Below are 23411 nucleotides of genomic sequence, written 5' to 3' on the forward strand. Positions count from 1 at the left end.
ACAATTACTACTACTAAGGCTGTACTGCCACATAAACGATCATGTTGCACAAAACCTACCCTAAAGAAAAGGCCATAACTAAATTGCTCTACAAGCTCAATTGTTAAGATGTAAGGTATTTTCATGGCAATAACTTTACTCAGGGTCTTTGTAGAGAGACCGGCAAAAAAACCCAAGTCAAAAGCATTGAACTGATTCATGATATAAGCTTGAGAGACAAACTGAAGAATCCATGCCACTACTGTCATAGTTGGTGCATATTAGAACTACTTCCTCTTCTATATACAATGGCACTGAACAGAAACAATCACAACAGTCATTGACTGTTGAATTGCTCAAAACTGGTCGTGGTTGTATCTGAGTAGGATCTTATAAATGACTGGGATGTACAACAAACTGAAAGGGATCAAAAGATGTGAAATACCCTTCACAGAAGAAAGCTCTTCAACTATGAGATCACAACAAAAAATGAAACTTGTGTCATCATCCCTTGCATGACAACAGAGCATTACCTTCGGAGCTGTGACTTTAGATGGAGTTGGTTTCTGGACTTAGCCATCAGACGAGACCTCAGCTGCATGGAATTTCGTATAATATGAGATGGAAATATAGATTAAGTGTAAAATAATTAATTTCGCTACAAATCAAATAAACTAAACATTATTAGACGCTCAACTCAGCCAACACATTAACATAAGTCAAATTCAAGTTGTTGAATTAAAAGCACCAACTGTCGCATTTAGTCAAATGGATGCAACATCAATTAACCTCCAGGGGGTGTCAAAGCTTGAGAGTGGCCTCAAGCCTCACCTTCTGAGGCAATGGATTTGCTAGAAGAGGAAAAATGCAACTTTTCCATCTAGTTGGATTCCTTAGTGCTAGTTGTTTTTTTTTTTTTTAACAGAAAATGGGTTGATTATCCCAATTTGTTACATAAGAAAATAATAAAAAACAAAGAAAAAAAAACCCAGCTCAGCTCCCTAGAGGAAACAGCTCAACAGTTGATGAACAGAACATCCCTCACCCTCCAACCTTTGAGCCAACTGTTAGGACCCTTTTTCTAAGCTTTTGAATAATGTTTATCGAGTCTATTTAATTCAGTTGTTTATTGAGTCGGTTTTGTTCAGTTAGAGTCAAATAGAGATTTATTTAATATTTATTTATTATTAGAGTTTAAGTCCTGATAGACTCTGGGTGGAACTCTACAAAATAGTGATGTAACCCTTTCTTTAAGGAATTAATCAATCAATGACATGTTATTCCACTCTGTAGACAAACCCTAGGAGGCTGATCCCCTCGAAGTGATCAAGGAGGACCGATCCCCTCGAAGTGATCGAGGAGGGCCGATCCCCTCGAAGCGATCAAGGAGGCCGATCCCCTCGAAGTGATCAAGGAGGACCGATCCCCTCGAAGTGATCAAGGAGGGCCGATCCCCTCGAAGCGATCAAAGAGGCCGATCCCCTCGAAGCAATCATTATCATCCCTATTTCTCCCCTTTCTTCCATGATAAGACTTTAGGGTCTTATCAATTAGTATCAGAGTGACGATAAGACTTTAGAGTCTTATCATTTGGTATCAGAGCGACGATAAGACTTTAGGGTTTTATCATTTGGTATCAGAGCGACGATAAGACTTTAAGGTCTTATCATTTGGTATCAGAGCAACGATCCTTGGCGCAGCCCACAGCAGCCTTGCTTCCCTTCTTCCACACCACCACTACAAGGCAACTCTTTCTTCACCGCTGCCGCTGTTTCCCCAGCCACTCGACCACCGTCGTTGCTTCTCCCCGGCCAGCGACCTTCGACCACCGCTCGACCTCCTCACTGCCCTATCTCGTTCAAAAAAAAAAAAAAGAAACAAGAGAGGAAGAAAAAGCCATAGCCACCCCTGCGTCCCCTGCTTCCGGCCAGCCCACCCGCCGCTACTGCTCTCCGGCCAGCGCCCACCATCGCCCTGCTTGTCAGCCAGAGGCCACCGCCGCCCGTCGCCTCCCACACGAGCCACCACCGCTGCCTCCTTCTCCACCGCTGCCCGCCTCCCCTTGCGTCGCAGCGCAGCCGCTCGACCTCTCCTCCTCGGCGATCGTTGGTAACGCTGCACCCAACCGCGCCACCACCGCTGCCTCTCCACCGTCGCCCGCCTCCCCTTGGGTCGCAGCCACAGTCGTCGGTTGTCACCCTCCTCGCGGCGACCGAAACAGGGTAACTCACGGATTGCCCTTGTTCCCAGCCACGTCACCACCACTTTTCCTAACCGCCTCACCGCCGCTCGATCACCCAGCCAACGACCTCTCCTCCTCGCGTCCCCATCTCGCTCGAGCGAGAAGGACCGCTGGTTGTCGCAGCCCCTCCTTGTAGCGGTTGCAAAAATAGAGCTTCCTCTGTTGCCGCAACCCCTCGTCGATCGCAACCACGCCTCGAGCGTCGTCGCCTTCCAGCCAACCCACCACCGCTACCAGCCACCGTGCGACGACCGCCGCTCGCTTCCCAATCGCCACTCCCCCTGGCTCGGGCGAGAACGACCGTCGCCACTCCCCCTTGGTGACCGAAACAAGGCAATCCTCTTGCTGCTACGAACGCCGGTTGCCACCACCGTCGCCGCTGCTGCCCAACCAGCGATGACGCCGCTCGCCACCTAGCCTTCCACCGTTGATTCCTATTTTCCACTGCAGCCTCAACCTCGGCAACGCCATCGCAGCCGCCCTCCAACAACACACGCAACAAGCTCTTGTGCGGCCGCTTCAACCTTGGCAACGCACGCACCGACTCCTTTTCTCAACCTCGACCGCTTCCGACACCGTCGCGTCCTCAACCGCACACGATCCCTCGGCGTCACCAACGCCTCCTTTCGTAGTGCGGTAGAGACAGAGCAATGCTGCCTTCCATCCGCACCGTCGCAACCACCGCAACGACAGGCCGTTGGTGACGCTGCCCCCAGCCGCACCACCATCGCTGCCTCCCAGCCCTCAGCAGTAGCGATCCCTCCACGCAGCGACCACAGCAAGCATCGTTGCCTCCCACGCAGCGAACGCAGCTACATCCCTGCATCCTCGCAGCAACCCTTCATTCCAATAGTGCTACCACCGATTGCATCACAACAACAGCACCGATTAGGGCAATGTTTTATGCCCTAGTCTTGACATCAGAAACGAGAGTTGAGATTACAGATATGCAGTCTTACGAAATGGCCACCAATAACTCAGTGAAAGCACAAATGGAAGCATTGGAAATTAGAATTGAGAACCGGTTGCAAGAAATACTTAATGATTTCAAAAAGGACTTACTGGGGAGCCTTAGCAAATTTCAACAAGACGGGGGCTCAAGTTCTACGTTGCACAGATCTGAAAATACAGGAAAATGGCCCCAAGATTGTGACACAAATTACTCACACATAAAGGTGGAATTTTCGAGATGGAAAGATGGAGATCTGACCAATTGGATCTCTAAGGCAGAAAATTTTTTCTGTTTTCACAGAACCCCAGAAGAATCCAAGGTAGAAGTGGCATCAATCCAGCTCGAGGGAGATGCACTCCAGTGGTACGATTGGTATGAAACTGTCTACGGAGTTCCTTCATGGGAGAAGTTCAAAAAAGAGCTTCTTGTTCGATTTAGCCTATCCGAATATGAAAATGTTGATGGCCAGCTCGCCAAAATTCGTCAAACTTCTACAGTGTTGGAATATCAGAGTAGATTTGAAAGATTATCAAATCAAGCTAGAGATTGGTCGGAACGACAGCTTCTGGATATATTTATTGAAGGGCTTAATCCGGAGATTCGATATGAGGTTAAAGCTCGTCAACCCCGCACCATGATAGCTGCGATTTCATTTGCATGCCTGCATGAGGAGAGATCAACAAAGGGTTTGTACTATTATGAAAAGTGGAGTATGGAGCACCGATGTAAACAAGAGCAACTTCTGATGATTGAACTAATTGGAGAGGAACCGAAAGCTAAGAATGTAGACTCCGAAGGTATAAATTCTAATGAAAATGTTGGACCTATCATACATACAATGCATGCATTAGCCGACTACTCTAACCGGCAAACTATATAAGTTGGCGAAACTCTAGAACATCAGCTTGTTATAGTTTTGATTGATACTGGTAGCACTAACAATTTTATGGATAGTGAGACTGTTGATCGATTGACCCACCACATTGAAGACTATGACAGATTCGAAGTAAAGATCGTTGATGGACAGATTTTCACTTGTGATAGCAAAGGTTCAAAGATAAAATTGATTATACAGGGCCAGAAGTTTCTTGCAACGATTACTACACTGAAAGACCGACCTATTATTTACACTATCAAAAAGTGGAGACCATACTTACTTGATCAACGGGTTGTGATACGTTGCAGATAGTCTATGGCTAAAGTGCTGAAAGAGAAGCTCCCCGAGATTGATGCTGCTCAACCTTGAGGACAAGGCTGATTTGGAGAAGGAGGAACTGTTAGGACCCTTTTTCTAAGCTTTTGAATAATGTTTATCGAGTCTGTTTAGTTCAGTTGTTTATTGAGTCGATTTGGTTCAATTAGAGTCAAATAAAAATTTATTTAATATTTATTTATTATTAGAATTTAAGTCCTGATGGACTCTGGATGGAACTCTATAAATAGTGATGTAACCCTTTCTTTAAGGAATCAATCAATTAATGTAATGTTATTCCACTCTGTGGACAAACCCTAGGAGGCCGATCCTCTCGAAGTGATCAAGGAGGGTCGATCCCCTCGAAGTGATCAAGAAGGGTCGATCCCCTCGAAGCGATCAAGGAGATCGATCCCCTCGAAACGATCATTATCATCCCTATTTCTCCCCTTTCTTCCACGATAAGACTTTAGGGTCTTATCAATTGGTATCAAAGTGATGACAAGACTTTAGAGTCTTATCATTTGGTATCAGAGCGACGATAAAACTTTACGGTCTTATCACCAACAAGTTAAACAAGGTCCACATATCAATTATATTACCCTCACTTTTATCCATGAAACAGGTATCAAGGGCTTATATCTAAGGTGGTAAATATATAAAATTATGGTTCACCAAAAACCTTTCATTTAAGCATAGAAGAAAATGAAATAATACCAAAAGTACAAGAATAAGCAACAATGGTATTGCAGAATACACTGGCTTGCTTTATGAAAATTGGAGTCCAACATACCCATTTCGTAAATTTCAGATGCTTGAGAACCTCCTCAGTTTCCAGTTCCTGCAATTATATGAAAGAATAACTTAGGTCAAGGACCCAAAATGATAAACCATTAATTATATGGTACAAAGAAAGACATGCACTAAGGACGACGACAGGTTTGCTTTAAGGATAAAACACAAAGGGTAAAAGAGAAAGAAGCAATATAAATTCATATATGAGGGCAGGCTTCTACAAGTTGGACATAATAAATGCCCAATGTGTCACTTGAGCTGGAACTTCTATGTGCCCATACAGATGGAAGTTTTGATGGTAGAGACAATATGGTTGATAAAAGGCAAGAAGCCCCATTTTGCCTTTATTGTTTATCCTCAAAATGATAATTTAAATATTTTTATATAAAAAAAATAAAAAGCTTAGTTTATTACTAAAAGGCCCACGGGCTAGCTAGCAATGTCACAAAACAGGCAGGTCCAAAAACAGACAATGTCACAAACTAATAGTGCAGTCTTTTAAGCAAAGCTTCAAAAGAACAAGAGTCAATTTGCAGAACGAATAAAAAAAAGTTATATAACAGAATTACTACTTTGAAGCCAATCTTCAATTGATGCCTTCAGAAACCAATATCTTTCCATTCAGATGATAAGAATCTTACCAAGTTGGTACGAATCATAGCATACTTGGAAGTTGAAGTATTGTAAAGAGGCATAAATTTACACAACCATCAAGAAAACAAATAACAGATACAAGAATGTAAAAACTGAAGTAGCGTGAATAAAAAAAACACAGTCACCTGTGGAACAGCACAATCAGCATGAAATGGATCCCAGAGAACAGAACAAGAGCAATCCCAATCTTCACTTTGAACCACAAAAAGAGGTGCCCTGCAATGTAAATTGAGATTTTATTTCCTCAGCTATTTCAGAGATCATGCAAGAAACACCTAAACAGAAGAATGTAAAAGGGTTTTTAAGGCAAAATTATAAAATCTAGAAGTAACTAGGAATATAAAGCCTTTCTCTTTTGGTTAAAGATAAATAGTTACTTTTGATTTGCAATTTTCAAATACATATATGGAGGGAATAACATGAACACAAACATGAAACTAACATCTAATGGACCAGTTAAATGCGATTTTGATACTGTAAGTGCACTAAGAGGCACAAAAATGATTAATATGATATGAAAGCAAGTGTAGTAGTATCACGACGAAGTTGCAAAGTCAAACCAGGATTTTTAATACCGTTCCGTACTGCCCGGTATGGGCAGTACATACGGGTCCACCGGTTGACCGGCACACGAACCGTCGGCTACCAGGCGGTATCAGCCTAGTTGCGGCGAGGTGAGGAAGAAGAGTGTGTTCGAAGAAGAGGGAGAAGCATCGAAAGAAAGGGAGAAGCATCGAGAAAGAGAAGCGTCGAGAAAGAGTACTGCGGGGTCACTGATGCACCGTCACCAGCGTCTCGATGAACCTAAGCCCGTCGAACCTCGATGCAAACTTGCCTTCCACGCCCTTTCTTGATCCCAATTCGGTGCCGCCCTCCCTCGACGATCCCAATCCATGAGGTAACTGCGAGGAGAGTCGTACCTCTTTGGAGGGAGAGCTGGAGGCGCGGGGATCAAGGGAGGCGACCACGAGAGTAGTGGAAGAGGCGACCGCGAGAAAGGCGACGAAGACCCTAACCTTCTTCATCTCTAAACGGTCTCCTTCGTCCACTGTCGCCGCACGGAGAACCTTCCAATGTCAATGTCATCTTTCTTCTCCCCACCTTAATGTCGAAGGCCGCAGACGACACGACGAGGAGAAGGACGAGGCGACCGCTCGGTATGCCATATCTTCTTTATATCTTTATATCTTTTTTATATAAAAAGATATATATCTTATATCTTTTTTTATATATTAATTATATATTTATATATTTAATATCGTTCAATACTAAAATTGATTTGTATTTTTTTTCTAGGCGTACTGCTCAGTATGTCGTACCGTACTGAGCAACTGATACGATACGAAATTTTAATCCTCAAGTCATACAATATAGATTCACATGATTACAAGGTAGTTATTAAGACAAAAAGGAGTTCCAAATTATTAAGACAAAGAAACACTCAGGTATGGATAAAATCATAAAAATATCCGGTGGAGATTTATTGTCATGTGAATATAACAATTAGGAGTTCCCCTTACATTCAACATTAGTTATCTCAATCGCCATCAACAACAAGTCACAATGTCTCAAATATTTATGGTCAATTATATGAATCTTTTTTTAATTGTCAAAGTAAAAGCAATCAAATCTTTGTTTATGGTTTCTAATAATTTTTTTTATATCTTAGTTTCTCTCTCCTCGCACCAGTAGTCATTACCTCGTCAAACTACGCTTCTACAAGTCTTCTTTAGATACTTCCATATTTTTCTAATAATTTTCAATCATCTTATATTTTTGTTGGAACTATGCCTAATATTCACAAATGTAAACATTTATAAACTATTTTTCAGATATTTCAAACATGCACCACAACAATATTAATTTACTGTATGCATTTCCTCGTAATTGACCAAAATTGTGACCTTTAAATCATTACTAACCTTACAACTGACCTATACAAATTTCCTTATTAACTTGGAGAAAATTCTTATAACCCTCTCCAATTTAACCATCTCATTTAACTTAATATGTAGTCTCTTCACCCATATACTCTTCCCAGTTAGTAAATCTATCATATTTAAAACTTGTAGGAATTTTTCATTTATTTGTCTTAATTATCCTCTCATGTTTTCTTGGCATTGCTAAAGTCACACAACTCCTACATACCATAGAATCTGTAGTTTTTAGCTCCCATTAATCGAACCTATATCATCAACAAATAACATATATCATGAAACTTTATCTTGGTGAAAAGATAAAACCTCAAAGCAAAATCATTATACACCTGGAGCTACTGGAGAACTGGCAGACGTTCTCCTGAAGTCCTGACACTAGCATAAAGGAAAGTAGGAAACAAGTAAAAAAATCACCTGCGCCATTTTCCACAGACAATCCCCTCGTCAGATCCATCTGAGCACAAAACCTCCCTGCACTGGACCCAATTACCAATGCTGCTTGGTTTCTGTGGCTTTCCATCATTCCATCCCTAATAATGACGTGGGACACGTTGTGCAAATTAGTCTTCGAAAGTACCAAATATATGATTATCAAGACTAGATCTTTATGACTTACATTCAAGTTTACTGAATGGGCAGAATCTATTTCAGAGGGTTCATCAAAATAATCATCTTCACTGCATTAAAAACAAAGCATCAGAAAATAATGCTGATCAAGGCTTGGACCACAAACTGAAGCTAGAGAGGACAAGTTTTAAGTCATCTAAACACCATTTGCACAACAATGCATGGAGTATCTTTTTGGTGATATAACGAAATGAAAGAAGAAAAAAAAAACATGAAGCTAAGAAAATTCAAATCAAGCAATGTGGTCAATTCCTTGACATAATGCATTTGAAGCACAAAAGCATACAGAAGACAATAATATTTGATCATATCAAGCAGCAAAGTCACTGGGCACCTGAGCGCTTGCCTAGGCACTTGGGCGAGGTGAGGCCCGAGCACCCGCCTATTAGGCTAGGTGGGCATCTTCACTCAAGCATGGCCCAAGCGCTCGCCTGGGCCCAGGTACTGGGTAGGCCAAATGCTTGCCTTGTTCAACTCAAGCTACGTTGATCCTGAGTTAAACCAAACAATTCTATCTGGTTTGATTGAACCAATTATCCATCGAGCCTAAGTCAAACCAAACACAAGACAACTAGTTTGATTGAACCAGTTCTCTATCATAGAAAGCAAGAAACCACGTGCGAGAAGAATCCTAATGCAAAAACCCTCTTTCGCAATGCATTCCTACATGGCAATGGAGTTCCTCCCATCGACAAATGACAACAGTAGCCTTCTTCCCTGGCAGTGTCTTCCTCCAGCAGCAACAGCAACGTCTTCCTTCGATGGTCGCGACAACGTCTTCCTCTGCCAGCAACGACTTCTTCCCCTCCCTCCCAGTATATCTCTCTTTTTCTCCTCATCCCTCCTACCTTTGCTCGTTCACCGCAGCCCTCTTATGTTCACCACAGCTCCCCAATCCCCCCCCCCCCCCTCCCTCCCTCTAGAAACCATGTGAGAGTGAACAATGACAATAGCCTTCTTTCCCAGCGATGACTTCCTCCAGCGACAGCGGACGTCTTCCTCCGACGATGGCGGCAACATCTTCCTCTGGCGGCAACGATGACTTCTTCCCCTCCCTCCCAGTATATCTCTCTTCTTCTCCTCCCTCCTACCTTTGCCTCATTCACCGCAGCCCCCTCATCCCAAAGCGCCCCCCCTTTCCCCTCCCTCTTTGCCATTCACCGCTGCGACTTTATTATTGTTTGTCAATTTAAACTTAGATCAGTTGCCTGCTTTGTTGTTTGTCTATATTTGTGAGAACAACAACTGCCTATTATAATGAACAGCAATTGCCTTCTGCGCTTAGTAAATCAATAGTAAAATGTCGATTATAATATTTAGGAGCACCTCTACTTTTCTTGGGCAAGCGCCTAATGCCAAAGGCATTTTGGGACCATAGCGCCTAGCGCTTTTGACTACACAGATATCAAGGCATAAAAACACAATTTGTATCAGATTTTTTGTCAGAATCATATACTTGTGATAAGGACACTGCACGCTAGTAGTGTTTTCTTCACAAACCATGAATGGATAAAAGGTAAACACTTTGACAATTGTGGAGCTTGAGCTTATTCATCTAGCTAAAGATAGAGTCAACCATTAAGCCTAGCTTCATCAAGCTTCAAAAGTATTAAGCAAAAAAACATGGTTATTTTGGCATTCTTCAGCTATCAAACTTTTGCAAGTCTAGTTTTACTGAGTACTTTTGCATGCTAGTAGTGTTTTCTTCACAAACCATGAATGGATAATGGGTAAATACTTTGACAATTGTCAAGCTTATTCATCTAGCTAAAGATAGAGTCAACCTTTAAGCCTACTTTATTTCTTCATCAAACTTCAAGAACCAAAACTATTAAACAAAAAAACATGGTTATTTTGGCTTTCTTCAGCTATCAAACTTTTGCAAGTCTAGTTAGTGAACTACTTACTGAGTACTGAGTGCCATTGATCAGGTCTTAAAGAATAACATAAGAAAAATCCAAAATACGGCTGATACAAAATTCAACATGTTAGGAAGAGGTTGAAAAACTTGGAAGATAAGAGGAACCAAATATCATACTTGGAAACTGGACCAGAGCAGTCAGGAACTTCTACTTGAAAATCTTTACCAATTCGAGCTCCAGATGTATAAGGTTTATTGTCTGTCAACATGAATGATATAGAATATCCTCTGCAAGAGATTCGATTTGTATGATTGGAGTTTTCTCCTTCAGTATCATGTGACTGACTTAATAAAGGCTTTGGTTTCTTTTTGAAGCAGGGCTGACAATACCATTCATCCACAGGAAGCTTTTTTACTCTAGGAATGCAACAGGACGGATGATATGCTTCTTCACAGTGGTCACAAATTAACATCTTCAATGGATCATCAAACAGCCTGCATGTTTTGCATTTTTGAGAAAGATTGGTACTGCCATCACAGAGACTTTCTGAAGCAGCATAGTTGCTGCTAGCACATGATTTCCCTAGAAGTCCATGAGTTTTAAGCACATAGATGCAGAGTTCCCTTGCTGATGCAAATTCACCCACCAGTTCCATGACATCAGATGAGGAACACTCACCAGTATCCTCTATATCTATTTTGAGGAAAGTTGAAGTAAGTTCCACATTAGATTTTGATGATGAACACCCGTCATTTACATTACAGCGATGCTCAAATGCAGATTTGGAAATCTTCCCATCAGATGCTTTGGATGGTACTTCAAATTTCCCAACAGAACATATACCACAGAGCCCTGAACTTGGAACTGACTCAACATCTGCGGTAACAATGTCAACAGTCTCTCTCTCAAAATCAGCTTTCCGAATTCCCAAAAGGTAATCCTCAGAACAACTGCAGGACTCAGAACTAAATTTTCTTTTTCTACTTTCCATAGTATATTCTTCAGGGAGAAGAGCAACTGAGTTCCTATTTAACTTCCTTCTCTTGTAGACAAACTGTTCACTCTGATGCCTCAAACTCGAGCACATGCCATTGACAGTTGATACATCCGTCCAGCTTCTTGATGAAACTACAATCTCATTTGGTGATGGTTCATATTTTTCCTTCTCAGTATAAATGGAATTTCTGAAGCTATTCCAATGGCATTCTTCATGTTTTGGAGACATTTGATCTCCTTCAACACTCTGTGACCACCCCAAGATTTTAATATTGATGTATTTTCATTGGATGCATTAAAATAATAGGCAATGGTCATATAACTAGGATGAGGATCAAGGACAGCCTTGCAGCTGGCATGCCTTATACAAGTACTAACCCAGCAGAGTCAGGCAAGGGCATGTGCCAAAGGCATGTTAGTAACAACCCAAAGAATTAGGGTGGGCACACCCTCAGCACAGCACTTTGTCTGAACTCTACCATATCAGTACAAGAAAAAGAATCTAAATTGTAATATTTCCAATTAGATCACAACTTATTAAAATTTGTTCCAGAAAAGACATGAAAGCCAGTCCTGCAAAATGTTTCTTGGAACTTGAAATTGCAAAAGGTCAACTGAAAAATTGTAACATGACCCTGTGTATAAAATAAATAGGTCTACACATGTACACAATATAAATATACATGTAATTTGAATATGTACACACAAATAGACAGACAAACAGACATCAGGACAAGGAAATAGCACTAATTTAAAAAGGTATGGACCTCACCATATGTATGTTAAGACTGTGGCTTAAAAGAGATACATGCATCTAGTGTAAATACAGGAATTAAGAGTCCCTTATCCTAGTAAACATTTAAACACCCTTACATTGATTAAAAAAAGTTATTTTTTTAATGATTCCCATTCAAGTGTCATAGCAATTAATTTATTATCCAATCCGGGAAGTCAAATGCTATTAACATAGATTTCACCTTTGACACCAGAAAAGGATTTGATTTTATACTGTCCATCAATATGTTCAATAGGTCCCTACTTGTCTATGTAACACATAATGATCTTACAACCAAGAACAACCAAAATATTTCATGAGTAAGGAAACATGATTTAAAGAAGAGGATGGTAGGAAACAAACCCATCCAGTGTTATTAAGAGCATCGATTGATGTTTCACCAGAATCGGTATGAGACGGGTGGTACATACCAGTCCAGGCGTGAACTGGTACACGATCCGCCTCTATTACCAGCCAATCAGGTTCAGACCATTAAAAAAATATTTTAAAATAGATATTATGGCTCGCATTCATGTAGGTACGCTTCCTCCTCTTCTCCTCGTCCTCTTCCTCCTGCTGCTCTTCCTCCACTGCATCCTTCCCTTCTTCATCTTCCTCCTCGCTCCTTTTTCTCCACCGTCTCCTCTTCTTCGTTTCTCTTCCTCCTCTTCCTTCTTTCTCCTTTCTCCTTCTCCTCCTCCACTCCATCATCTTCTTCTCATTCTTCACCGTCTTCGAAATGTCGATATATCATGTGTCAATACACCAATCCCGACTGACACAGACCAGCCAAGAATCTTCCAATATGCAAAACGATAATCCTTGATTGAGAGGTGCTCAGGCAGGCGAGGGGAGGCCCAAGCACCTCAAATCAACCTGAGCGAAGCCCTTGGGCTTGGGCACCGCAACTCTTTCACCTTCCATAGCTCTTCTTTGGGCATCCTTAGTCTTCTTTGTTGCCATAGATCTCTTTCGTCAGCCTTTCCATCATTGGGTCTCGATCACCCATTTTTTGTTGGGTTCCCGTCGTCCTTTCCATCACCAAAAAAACTATTGCCCTCTTAACACGCTCTCCATCGCCACAGACATCGCAATATACCTCTTCCTAATTCATCTTAAATAGTTTGTCTACAATCAATAGTTGGTTTCCCTTTTCTCTTGCTAGGCCAAATCCTTAATCATATTTTTTACAACTTTTATATCTGTGAGCACCACCTAGCTTCGCTCGAACAAGTGCCTAGCGTCTCAAGCATTTTGAAACCTTGACACCTTTAGCACCACCTTTGATAACATTGACCCTACCTCCATCCCCACCCTTCTCCCAAAAAAGAAGAGACACAAAAATAGAGTATGGGTACATGGAAGGACATAAGAGGGTTAGAATTTGGATATGATCATATTCAGGGAAAACCTAAATGTCTAATTGAATACACCAAAGTTTAATGGTTGGTTAATGAGACTACTAATTTACTGTTGTGTGTGAGAGAGAATAAAAAAATCATATGTTATAAACCACACAGCAAGAAGATGGTACCACACTATTAAACAAAAGTAAAGAGAAGAAAATGTTTGGTGACAATTTATGTGACATATGTGGTACCAAAGTTTTGGTACCACTTGTGCAACAAAAACAAAACTAAACTAAACACTAACCTCAAACAATTGATACCAAATTTTATAGGAGGAAAAAGAATAGATTAGAGGGGAAGAACAATAGGGAAGAAAAGGTACTGATGATAATTTATGTGGCATATGTGGTTTGGTGAATAGATTGCACTGCATATACCATATGCTGAAGCAGGATGCAGCAATCCATATGATCGGATATCATATGACACAGTGGCCGCATAAAACCACATGTGGCCACACGAGCTCGTAAGGCCACACAGTCTGCATGATGACCAATGGTTTAAAATATATAATGGGTTTTTATGTTTCTGCATAAGATATTTCCATTTGATATAACATATAGAAACCTTTCCGACCATGTGCATTTTTCAACAACCAACAATTAAGATTTACAAATTTATCTAAGACTACTTATGTTGTAAAGAAGCAAAAAATATTCTTTAGTAGTCTTTTATCAGTGTTTCATATATTGGCATGTAACTTGCATTACTGTGAATGCATGTGTCAAGCTAGGCTGTCATCTATACATAAAGTGTGATTACATTGGTCACATTTGTTCTGATATAAGTTTGTCAAGCTATGCTATCACCTATAAAACAAGTGTATAAACACTGCTTATGATATATTTCATTAGTCACTTTTATTTCTTCTAATATTAAAAACTGTATATATTTTAACAAGGAATCTGCAAGTGTTTGCATATGCATGTGTACAATGCATATGCATTATCGTTGACATGACAGCCTGTATAGCACTTTTCCTTTTTAGAATGTGATATTGACACCACATGGAGTGGCATGAAAATTCGAATCTATGCTCTAACCTGAATTTGAATTCATCGCAAATATAAAATATACAATAGGATCAGAAAACAAAGGTGAAGGTAAGAAGATTGATTAGAAAAGGTACACTAGCAACTTGTGAAAAATAAAAAAAATGACATATACAATGCACGAGGCTCGTGCCAATGTGGGGTCAGAGGAGCAAGGTTCGTCATACCGCAACGTACCGCTCAATACGACGATACATACTGGTCCAACAGAAGACCGATATCGGTGATACATCGATATGTCCTCATGTATCATATGTCAGTATGCTCAGTACAGTTCAATACATACCGTACCGACAGCTGGTTGATACACTGGTATAGACCGGCAAGACGAACTATGTTGGGGAGAATCAATATACATATCCTTACCTTTAAATATTTAAAGAGACTATTTCCAAGACTTAAACCCTAGTCTCTCAAGTTGCAGAAGAGCAACCTTACCGTTGTACCAAGGCCCACCCTAAAAAATACACATCAAAAAACAAGGATGGAAACTAAGGTCATCCATCTTAAAGAAACATCAACATGGGTTTATTTATATGCAAGTTTAAATAATTCAAATACTGTTGAAACTTAGAACCAGAGTTAGCTACATCAGCCAATTTTGATTCAATGCAATTGATCCATATCAGTATAATCCAAAACTGATTAGATTTTGGTTGATTTCTAAGTCTCGTGATAAAAAAACTAGTTGAAATCAGATAGAATCAATCAAATTTGGTCTACTTTGGCCAATTCTAAGCAATCTAATAGCCTCAAAAGGAAAAAAATTAGTCAAGGTGGAGAGCACATAAAAGATACTGAAGCTTAGAAAAGCAAAACATAAAAGGATGTCGCTACTTTTCTGTTTGTTATTCACTTCACCACCACTATTTCACCATTATTGCAATATTCATCTCGAGTAAAACAAAGATGTTGAGATGCCATACAATTTATGATAATTGTAGTGATTTATAAAGCGCTAGGCGCCAAAAGGCGCCAAGATCCAAAAACGCTCGAGGCGCTAAGCGCTCGCCCAGGCGCTCGCCCGAGCGAAGCAAGATGCTAAAATATAAAAATATATAATATAATTAATAAATATAATTATTTAAATAAAAAATATGTTATTAAATTAAGAAAATCAGATACAGAATCATAATAGTATTTTTTATTTTTTTAAATAAAAAATATACTAATAAAAAATAAAAATTAATAGTATTAAAATTAAAAAATAATATATTATTAATCTAATAAATAAAAATACTATTATTAGTATACAATTAGCAATATACTGGTAATATACTGTTAATAGTATAGTGAGAAGAGTGTGAGAAGACCGAGGCTGTTGAGGCAACGACAGCGGTAGCAGGCGACAGCCATAGCAGGAGCGGGAGCAAGAGCGACGAGCGGCGGCGACAGCGGGAGTGGCGAGCAACAGCGGGAGTGGGAGCGGGAGTTGCGAGCGGCAACGGGAGCGACGACAGCAGCGGCGAGCGATGACAGCAACGGCGAGCAGCGATTGTGGCAGCGACGAGCGGCGAGCGACAGCATGAGTGGGAGCGGGAGCTGCGAGCGGCAGAGGGAGCTACGAGCAACAACGAGAGCGGCGACAGCAACGAGCAGCAATTATGGCAACGGCGAGCAGTTGGCAAGCAACGATTGTCGCAGCGGCGAGTAGCGACAGTAGCGGCGAGCAGCAACAGTAAAGAAGAAATCTCAACGGCAAAATCACGAGTGCTAGGGTTGGGGAAGTTGGAGAAATCGCGAGAGGGAGCTTGATATCGGTGATTTAGTTGGTTTGATTGAACCAACTAAAGCACCGGAGACCAACCAGACCTAAAAATCTGGTTCGGTCGCTTGGTTTAACCCAAGCGCTCGTCCGAAGTGCCCGGCGCCCAGGCTCGGGCGAGCGCCCAGGCGGCGCCTCTTTGAAGCGAGGCACCCGAATATGAAGCGAGGCGCTCGGGCCTGGCCTCGCCTCGCCCGAGCGCCTAGGCGAGCGCCCGAGCGACTATTGAAATCACTTATTATTATTATTATTATCTTCGATCAGCAAGTGTCTTTCACTGTATAGTGATTGAGAAGCATAAAGGTTACAGTGTGGCTCACCACCTATCTTCAAAGTTTTGTGTGAAAAATTATCTTAGTCTGTTAAATGATATTTATATAATAGTTATTTACTGCATTATTATATTTGTATGATATGATTAATATTTATTTTCTAATAATATAAAGAGCACACCAAAGTGTAAGACTTTTGCTAATTTGGGCTCGAGAAGAGAAAATATATTGGGTCTTATCATTGCACAGAGGAAAATTGTTTCCATGACTTGAATCCCGATCACTCAGGTTGCAAGGAAATAATCTCGCTATGATGATAAGGCTCGTTCTTTGTTGATTAATTTCTACCAAGTTATTCTATTATTTGTATTAGTGTCATGTATATAATTTTTTATCTCTACATTTCAATCCTATGTGTTCTCTTGGAAACTTAAAAATATTGTAATAAACATTAAAAAAATAGCATATTATATTATATATTTTCTCAAATTTAATACATAATTTTAAATATTTGAAATTATTTTTAATTGTACTTTTTATTGTTTTCAATTATTTTTTTTAACTCATTGACCTGATTTGACGATCATGTCAATCCCCATCGTCCATAATACAAACTATAACTAGAATTATGGATAAATAAATGCTCAATTTTATCTTTTTTCAATCCAAACTCAACTAAGACTCCCTAAAGATATGATAGTCTCCTAATCTTGTCAAAAATTAAAGTAAGATAAGACCTACTCAACACAAGAAAAACATCCCAAAATTAGTAAATAACTGTTTGAAGAAACTTCAAAATTAACAATCTGATCTATGCCAAAGTAACCAAGCTAGAAACAAAATTTTAAGTAAAAGTTAACTCGTCCTCGGCGGGATGCATCAATTCGCTTCAATAACACAGTACAAGATCAAGACGTGAACTTTTTATCATCGAAAAGCTTTAATTCTTTAGCTTTTACATTGAAACTAATCATGGATTGACTTTTGACATAAATGTTGTTGTAGGTTTCCCTTCGAATTACAGTAATATAAAACCATATAAATATCATAGTCCCCAGAAAGAGAACCCTAAAAGAAAACTAGAAATCTTAGCACGATGTGCATATCTAGAGAGTATTTCAAAGGATTCATGATGTGCATATCTACTACATTACAAGCTTAAAATCTTAGCAACCATCCCTATTTTTGATCTAATTTACAGCCCTCTTTGGTAATCTAACCAGAAATCTTCACCATGAACTACAGAACCTAGTACAAAAAATAAGCATCGGCAAGACCCTCAATTCAAAGTTCAAACAACTCAGTGCCAAACATGTATCACATACAAATCATGGCATCAAGAAACACCCAAACAATCATCCAAGAAAGAGAATCTTACGCCGACAAATAACCGCACATCTGAAAACTATGTCAGCGAAGAAGCAAATTCTGCACATCAGACTAGGTATTCATCGCATGTGCAACAATTACAAGCAACAAATTGGATGCGTGAATCGGGTTTACCGAAGCTACACGGAAGCCCTCCGGAGGAGGCAGAACCCTAATCTAATCTCTCCTTGGAACTGACAGAAGTGTCCTACCCATTCCGGTCTCAAGACTTAAATAGTTGGGGAAACCAAAACAAAGATGAGATCTTTTAGATACTCAGTACGCTTCCGTTGTTTGCCACCGTTAGATCGAGGCTGTTTTCAAAACTATGGGTCAAATTCGTCGCAGGAAAATTATAGGGTATGATGTTCCTCACCATTTTGAGGGAGAATCTGGACCGTCCGTTCGATTGGAGCCCCGTGCATGGGGATGAGAGATTCCATTGCCAAGATTTGATGTTCTTCATATCTGTGTCTATCTGATCAAATTCAGGATAAATACTGATTGAAGCACAAGTATTTGAGTCAAACTCTGAAATAATTTTACTTAGTTACTCAATAATATATATATATATATATATATATATATATATATATATATATATATATATATATATATATATATATATATATAGGAATAAGGAAGAGTGCTGAATCCTAGTCAGAGAAAGACTCATTGTTTGTGTGATGGGTGATTGAAGCAACACAAATTTCTGTTGTTTGAGTTTTATGATCCAGATATGATATCCTTCCTATTTATGTATCTGGATCTGCATCCCCATGAATTTGTATTTGTCTAATTACAAACTTGCAGCTGCATGAAACAAACCATATCCAAATCCAATCAGTTCTTTTCCATTCTATCCCATCAATGCATGAGTATGGCAGCAATGTTGTCTGGATTTTGCCTTGAAACCAGAATCTAGGTGAGTTGCTTGTTCTTGGATCTTTGCACCTCAAAGATGCAGGGTGGGTGATGAAAAGTTTTGTGCTTTGCCTAATCAGATTGGGCAACACTGTTCACTTTTCATGGGTGAGCCAATCCACCTGAAAGGTAGATCATGCTTTTGTACTGGAATGGATGCTTCAATGCTCATGCTTGATGGCACTGCCTGAGAGTACCCCCCAATCTGCAACAAGCAATCATGTTCAGCAATGTTATAACTGGCAGAGTTCCACTAGATGCAGAATCACACAGAGGTGGATGACTTCCCTGCAAAAGCATTTGAGAGGTTTGTTGAATAGGTCTGATATCAAGAATAATGTATCAGGCACATTCTTGATGATTGAAATCAAGACTTGCTTTAGGAGCATCCTTTAGACTCCACAAAAATGTCTTAGCTGCATGCACTCACATCAGCACTAATGCCTTCTCGTGATCGCCTTTTAATTTCTTGAACTTGAAAAGAAGGAAGAGATTAGTTTAAGTTGAAGGTCATGGTAAAAGTACATAACTGATATATCACTCTTTGATGTGTCAAACAAACTCCATGATAAAGATAACTTTGGTACAAAACCATGGCTTCAACTACAATTCACTGTAAGAGGGAACAATTTATGACATACATATGGATATCCTGTGAATTGAAGTTCACAAAGATTTGTCTTCGATCATAACTCGAAACACATGTTTTCATCACCATCAGGTTTCTTATATGCAAAAGTACATTTTAACCATGACCAATGTGATTCTTTTTTCCATAATTTGGTTTGCTTGTTGCCATTATATTCAAGCCCAGTGCCTTTTTTCGATCTAGATTGCACAGTGAGTGACTGCTTAAAGCGAAAGAAAGGTGTTTTTAGCTATTAGAATGAGAGAATTCAGAGTGTTCACTTCGATGGAACTGCCTGTGAGTAACCCAACGCATTTCAATCAAGTCCATGGAAAGTGCAAGATGCATGTCAAATTTAGAATCACTACACGATTAAGATGAGAGTTTGAAGCAATTCTAAATCTTTCACAATTCCATTCTTTAGTAGATATCTTTTTCATGATTTGGTTGCGTATCGGTGGGAGGATCCATTTCTTTCTAGGAATCGATTGAAGTAGCCTCACCTCATGTTTCTCAGTAACCAATATTGTCTTCCACTTCTCCAAATTTTCACTGATTTGTTTCTGTCTACAGGTTTGCATGGACCAGAGTATGAAAGTTTCTAATCATAATTGATCTCTGACAGATGTTGGCACGGTTGAAGTGGAAAGAAGAAGACAACCGAAGATTTTGGCACAGATTAGGTAGATATTTTACTTTCATTTAATTAATCTTTGGAACTCATCACTTGATCCCGATGCCATCTTTCATCTCACTCTTATCTGTTCCTTTCTTAACTTTAACAAAACCAAACATGCCTTGATTTCAGATTCTTGATTAATGTTGTGGTTCTATATGTCGAACTTTAAAATGGTCTTCACCTCAATGAGTAGACGCCATACTCCGCCTTGGATTATTAGGACAGCATTCCATGATAGCAAAAGGAACTATATTTTTAAGCTGCATAATTTCATTTACTGACTTGAACATAAAAGGATCCTAAGCCTGCCATGGCTCTCCTTATGCTATTTCCGATCATATTATCTTGTCAATTTACCATGGTGGCCAAAAAACTATGTTCCTCTCAAGCTTCAACTGCCGATTATATTTTTTGAACTTGGCATGTCTCCAGATTAATCGATAATATCTATCTAGGCTAACCATCTCAGTACTCTAATTTATACAGTAACAAAGCATCAAAACAACATCATATTACTACACATCTTGTCAGACTTGCATCTAACAAGAGAGACAAAAAATTAAAAAGAAAATTAAAAACAAAAGTCCTTTTTAAGTCGAGTCATTCCAAGGTTGCTACTTTGTGCCATGGTGAGCGAGCTGGGTGCCATGCCTAGATTGATCCTTTGCAACATAGAGTTGGAAGTCACCTGATTTTGAGTGTAATGTTGTGTATGTTGATCCTCTTCAAAACCTGCATTTACAGGAGCCTCATGCGCTAGGTCGCCTTTCTTTATCAAAACTCACCTTTCGGCAAAAGCCACCTGATACAAAACTTTAACTAATCAGTAAAGGTTGGTCCAGAATAGCTGCCATAGTTGCATTAAACAGAAAATGAAACAATGGATTGTTGCAAAATATTTGTTATTTGATGCCTTTTGTGTATGACAATTCATGAGCAATTCTATTATCATGTTCATTCGTTAGTCTGTCCTGAAACATTGATGTGCAAATGATCTGTCACATTAACTAATAGCTCATTTTCTCTTTACAACCATGACAAGGACCGGACTCTGGTTAGTTTGCAGCAGAAATTGTTGTAGCATTTTTGTGGATGATATTATATATGAAACGATTAGAAGTATCAGAAAGCATATTTCCATGATGTCATTTGAGGCAAAATATTGGGCCAAATATTTTCCATTTGCACCCCTCCCCCAAAATTTTAGATTATATACATTCGGATAAGAATAGGCTGAAGGTCAAACAGTAAGATCATAACCAAAAAAAAAAATTCTTGCCTACCCTTTTCAACAATTTGAAAATTCAGATTATATGAAAAGCTGAATGTTTATGTTAACCATATCTCAAGTCATGCAGATATGTAGTCATACTCAGCTTTTGCTTTGCTTTCTAATAACATGTGAGAATGAAAGATAAAAACAGAAAAAATTGAGTCGAATATAGTAACATGTGCTATTTATTCAAATGGAGTAGGTTTTTGTTGCTTCCCATGAACTATTGGATGGTAGTCGTTTTCGGGTGTGCTGTGTGCAATTTTGTTTCACTGAACTAATCCTTTTCATTAATTAGGAATTTAGGATGTCGATATACGGCTATATTATTTAGTTACTGATTCTTCTGAACTAGGATAAAAACTAATTCTAACTTCTCAAATCCTGATGCACAATGATAATCATTTTAGAGAATTTACAGAGTAGCATTGCAGATATCATCAGAAACTACAGTAATCAAGCAAAAAAACTGTGAGACAAATGAATTTAAAATTTTGTATCAGGAAATAATGCTTTCGGAGCAACATATTTGTAGCTCCACTTCAAACCATTTACCTTGGCCATTTGCTAGGTATCTGTGTCAAGATCAATCATGTGGATAGAGAGAGCCTGAGTAGATTTTGCATTACTCTTTCCTACTCATCATGAAACCCTCAAGTGAGAGATCTTTTGACTGTGGTCATAGCTAGGCCTACCTCAATAAACAAATATGCCCCAATTGTAAACCCATCAGGTCATCATTCATCTCAAAACTTTGCTGTTATGCATTATCTTAATCCCTTCACCCTTCTCCTTCCTCCTCTTCTAGAAGAAATCTACAGAAACCTTTTCTTCAGTTTTTTGTCTTCCTAGAGTGTGCACATTCAATTTGCTTCCAAGCCACCAAAGTAATTGGAGTGCCTTATGAATCAAAAAGCATTTGCCAATGATTAACAAATATCTCTTTCCCTTGAGTTACATGCTTCAATACATTACATGTGCTAGAAGAATATATGTGGAACAATATACACACAAATCATCAGTACCTCATCTCTCACACAACACATTGGAGACAGTCATCAGTGGAAAAATATCCACAAGTTCCTAGCTGATCAGTAACTTTTCCACCTCTTCTATGTCATAGTTTCAACCTCAAGCAAAGAGGACAAGTGAGACTGTGTTCCACCTGCCATGATTGACCTTATTGTACAAGCAGCAGTGTTGTCTGTGATGGAAGTTCATGTAGATAAAATTGTGTGCTTTCTACAAGAAACCTTAAAGTACAATCTGAAGTCGTATGATTAATCTACCAAAGATTTAGTTGCTATTACACAGTAACAGAGCGAACAGCCTTCTGATTCTTCAACCACTGGCACTACTCTCTGATGCTTGAACCACCAAACACCTTCCAATTTCCAATTCTTCCAAGTATACATGAGCTGTGCTATGCAACTTAGAGCTGATATCATCCGTTAGATATAAAATCAATGGATTCCAAAATCTCCAGTATGAGAACAGATCAAAGCTACCGAATCCTGCAACAGCCCTTCGATTCACAGCTTTGTTACCATGTCATTATCAGGTTGGATTCGAGGAACAGCAGTGGCGAAGAGGGGAATTATGTGACATGAAACCTAATGTGGCAGGCAGATATCCTCTATCGCATGGAGTGATATCTAAGCAAACCATTACTTGCTGCAAGGGAAATAATAATTTTGTTGACCATGATATGACAGAGCTACATAGCTTCATTGTTGGGTTGTTGCATTGCCTACAACACATACCTTGTTCGTCATATTTGACCATTCCTCTCCTTTAACTTTGTAAGGCCTCAAATAGAATCAAAATCTAATAAACATATCTCTCTTTTCTTTCTTCTAAGGGATTTGATTTGCACCACTCCACAGTGCTTACAGAATGGATGTTCTTCTTATAATGTGCTTGCCAACAACCTCAATGGAGTGATGAGCAAGTTTGATTTATCTTGAAAACAAAGGCAGAGCTTGTCGAGTGTGGGACACCTCTTGATGACAAATTAGGTGCAAGCACCA

General features: G+C 39.6%; 1 protein-coding gene across 2 annotated transcripts; it reads right to left on the reverse strand.

Annotated features, from left to right (window-relative positions):
- Positions 1-167: 167 nt before the first annotated feature.
- On the reverse strand, positions 168-11465 carry LOC135617377 (uncharacterized). Of its 2 annotated transcripts, XM_065117482.1 has the most exons (6): positions 10417-11465; positions 8368-8428; positions 8166-8281; positions 5940-6030; positions 5159-5206; positions 168-574 (listed from the first exon to the last, which is right to left on the reverse strand). In XM_065117482.1, exons 1-6 carry the CDS (start codon positions 11463-11465, stop codon positions 509-511), a joined length of 1431 nt encoding a protein of 476 aa, XP_064973554.1. In that variant the 3' UTR covers positions 168-508. The 2 variants fall into 2 exon arrangements, with proteins under 2 accessions (XP_064973554.1, XP_064973555.1); XM_065117483.1 differs by lacking the exons at positions 8166-8281; positions 8368-8428.
- Between the last annotated feature and the right edge of the window lie 11946 nt (positions 11466-23411).

This window comes from Musa acuminata, chromosome BXJ2-7 (genome assembly GCF_036884655.1).
Source record: "Musa acuminata AAA Group cultivar baxijiao chromosome BXJ2-7, Cavendish_Baxijiao_AAA, whole genome shotgun sequence".
NCBI lineage: Eukaryota > Viridiplantae > Streptophyta > Magnoliopsida > Zingiberales > Musaceae > Musa > Musa acuminata.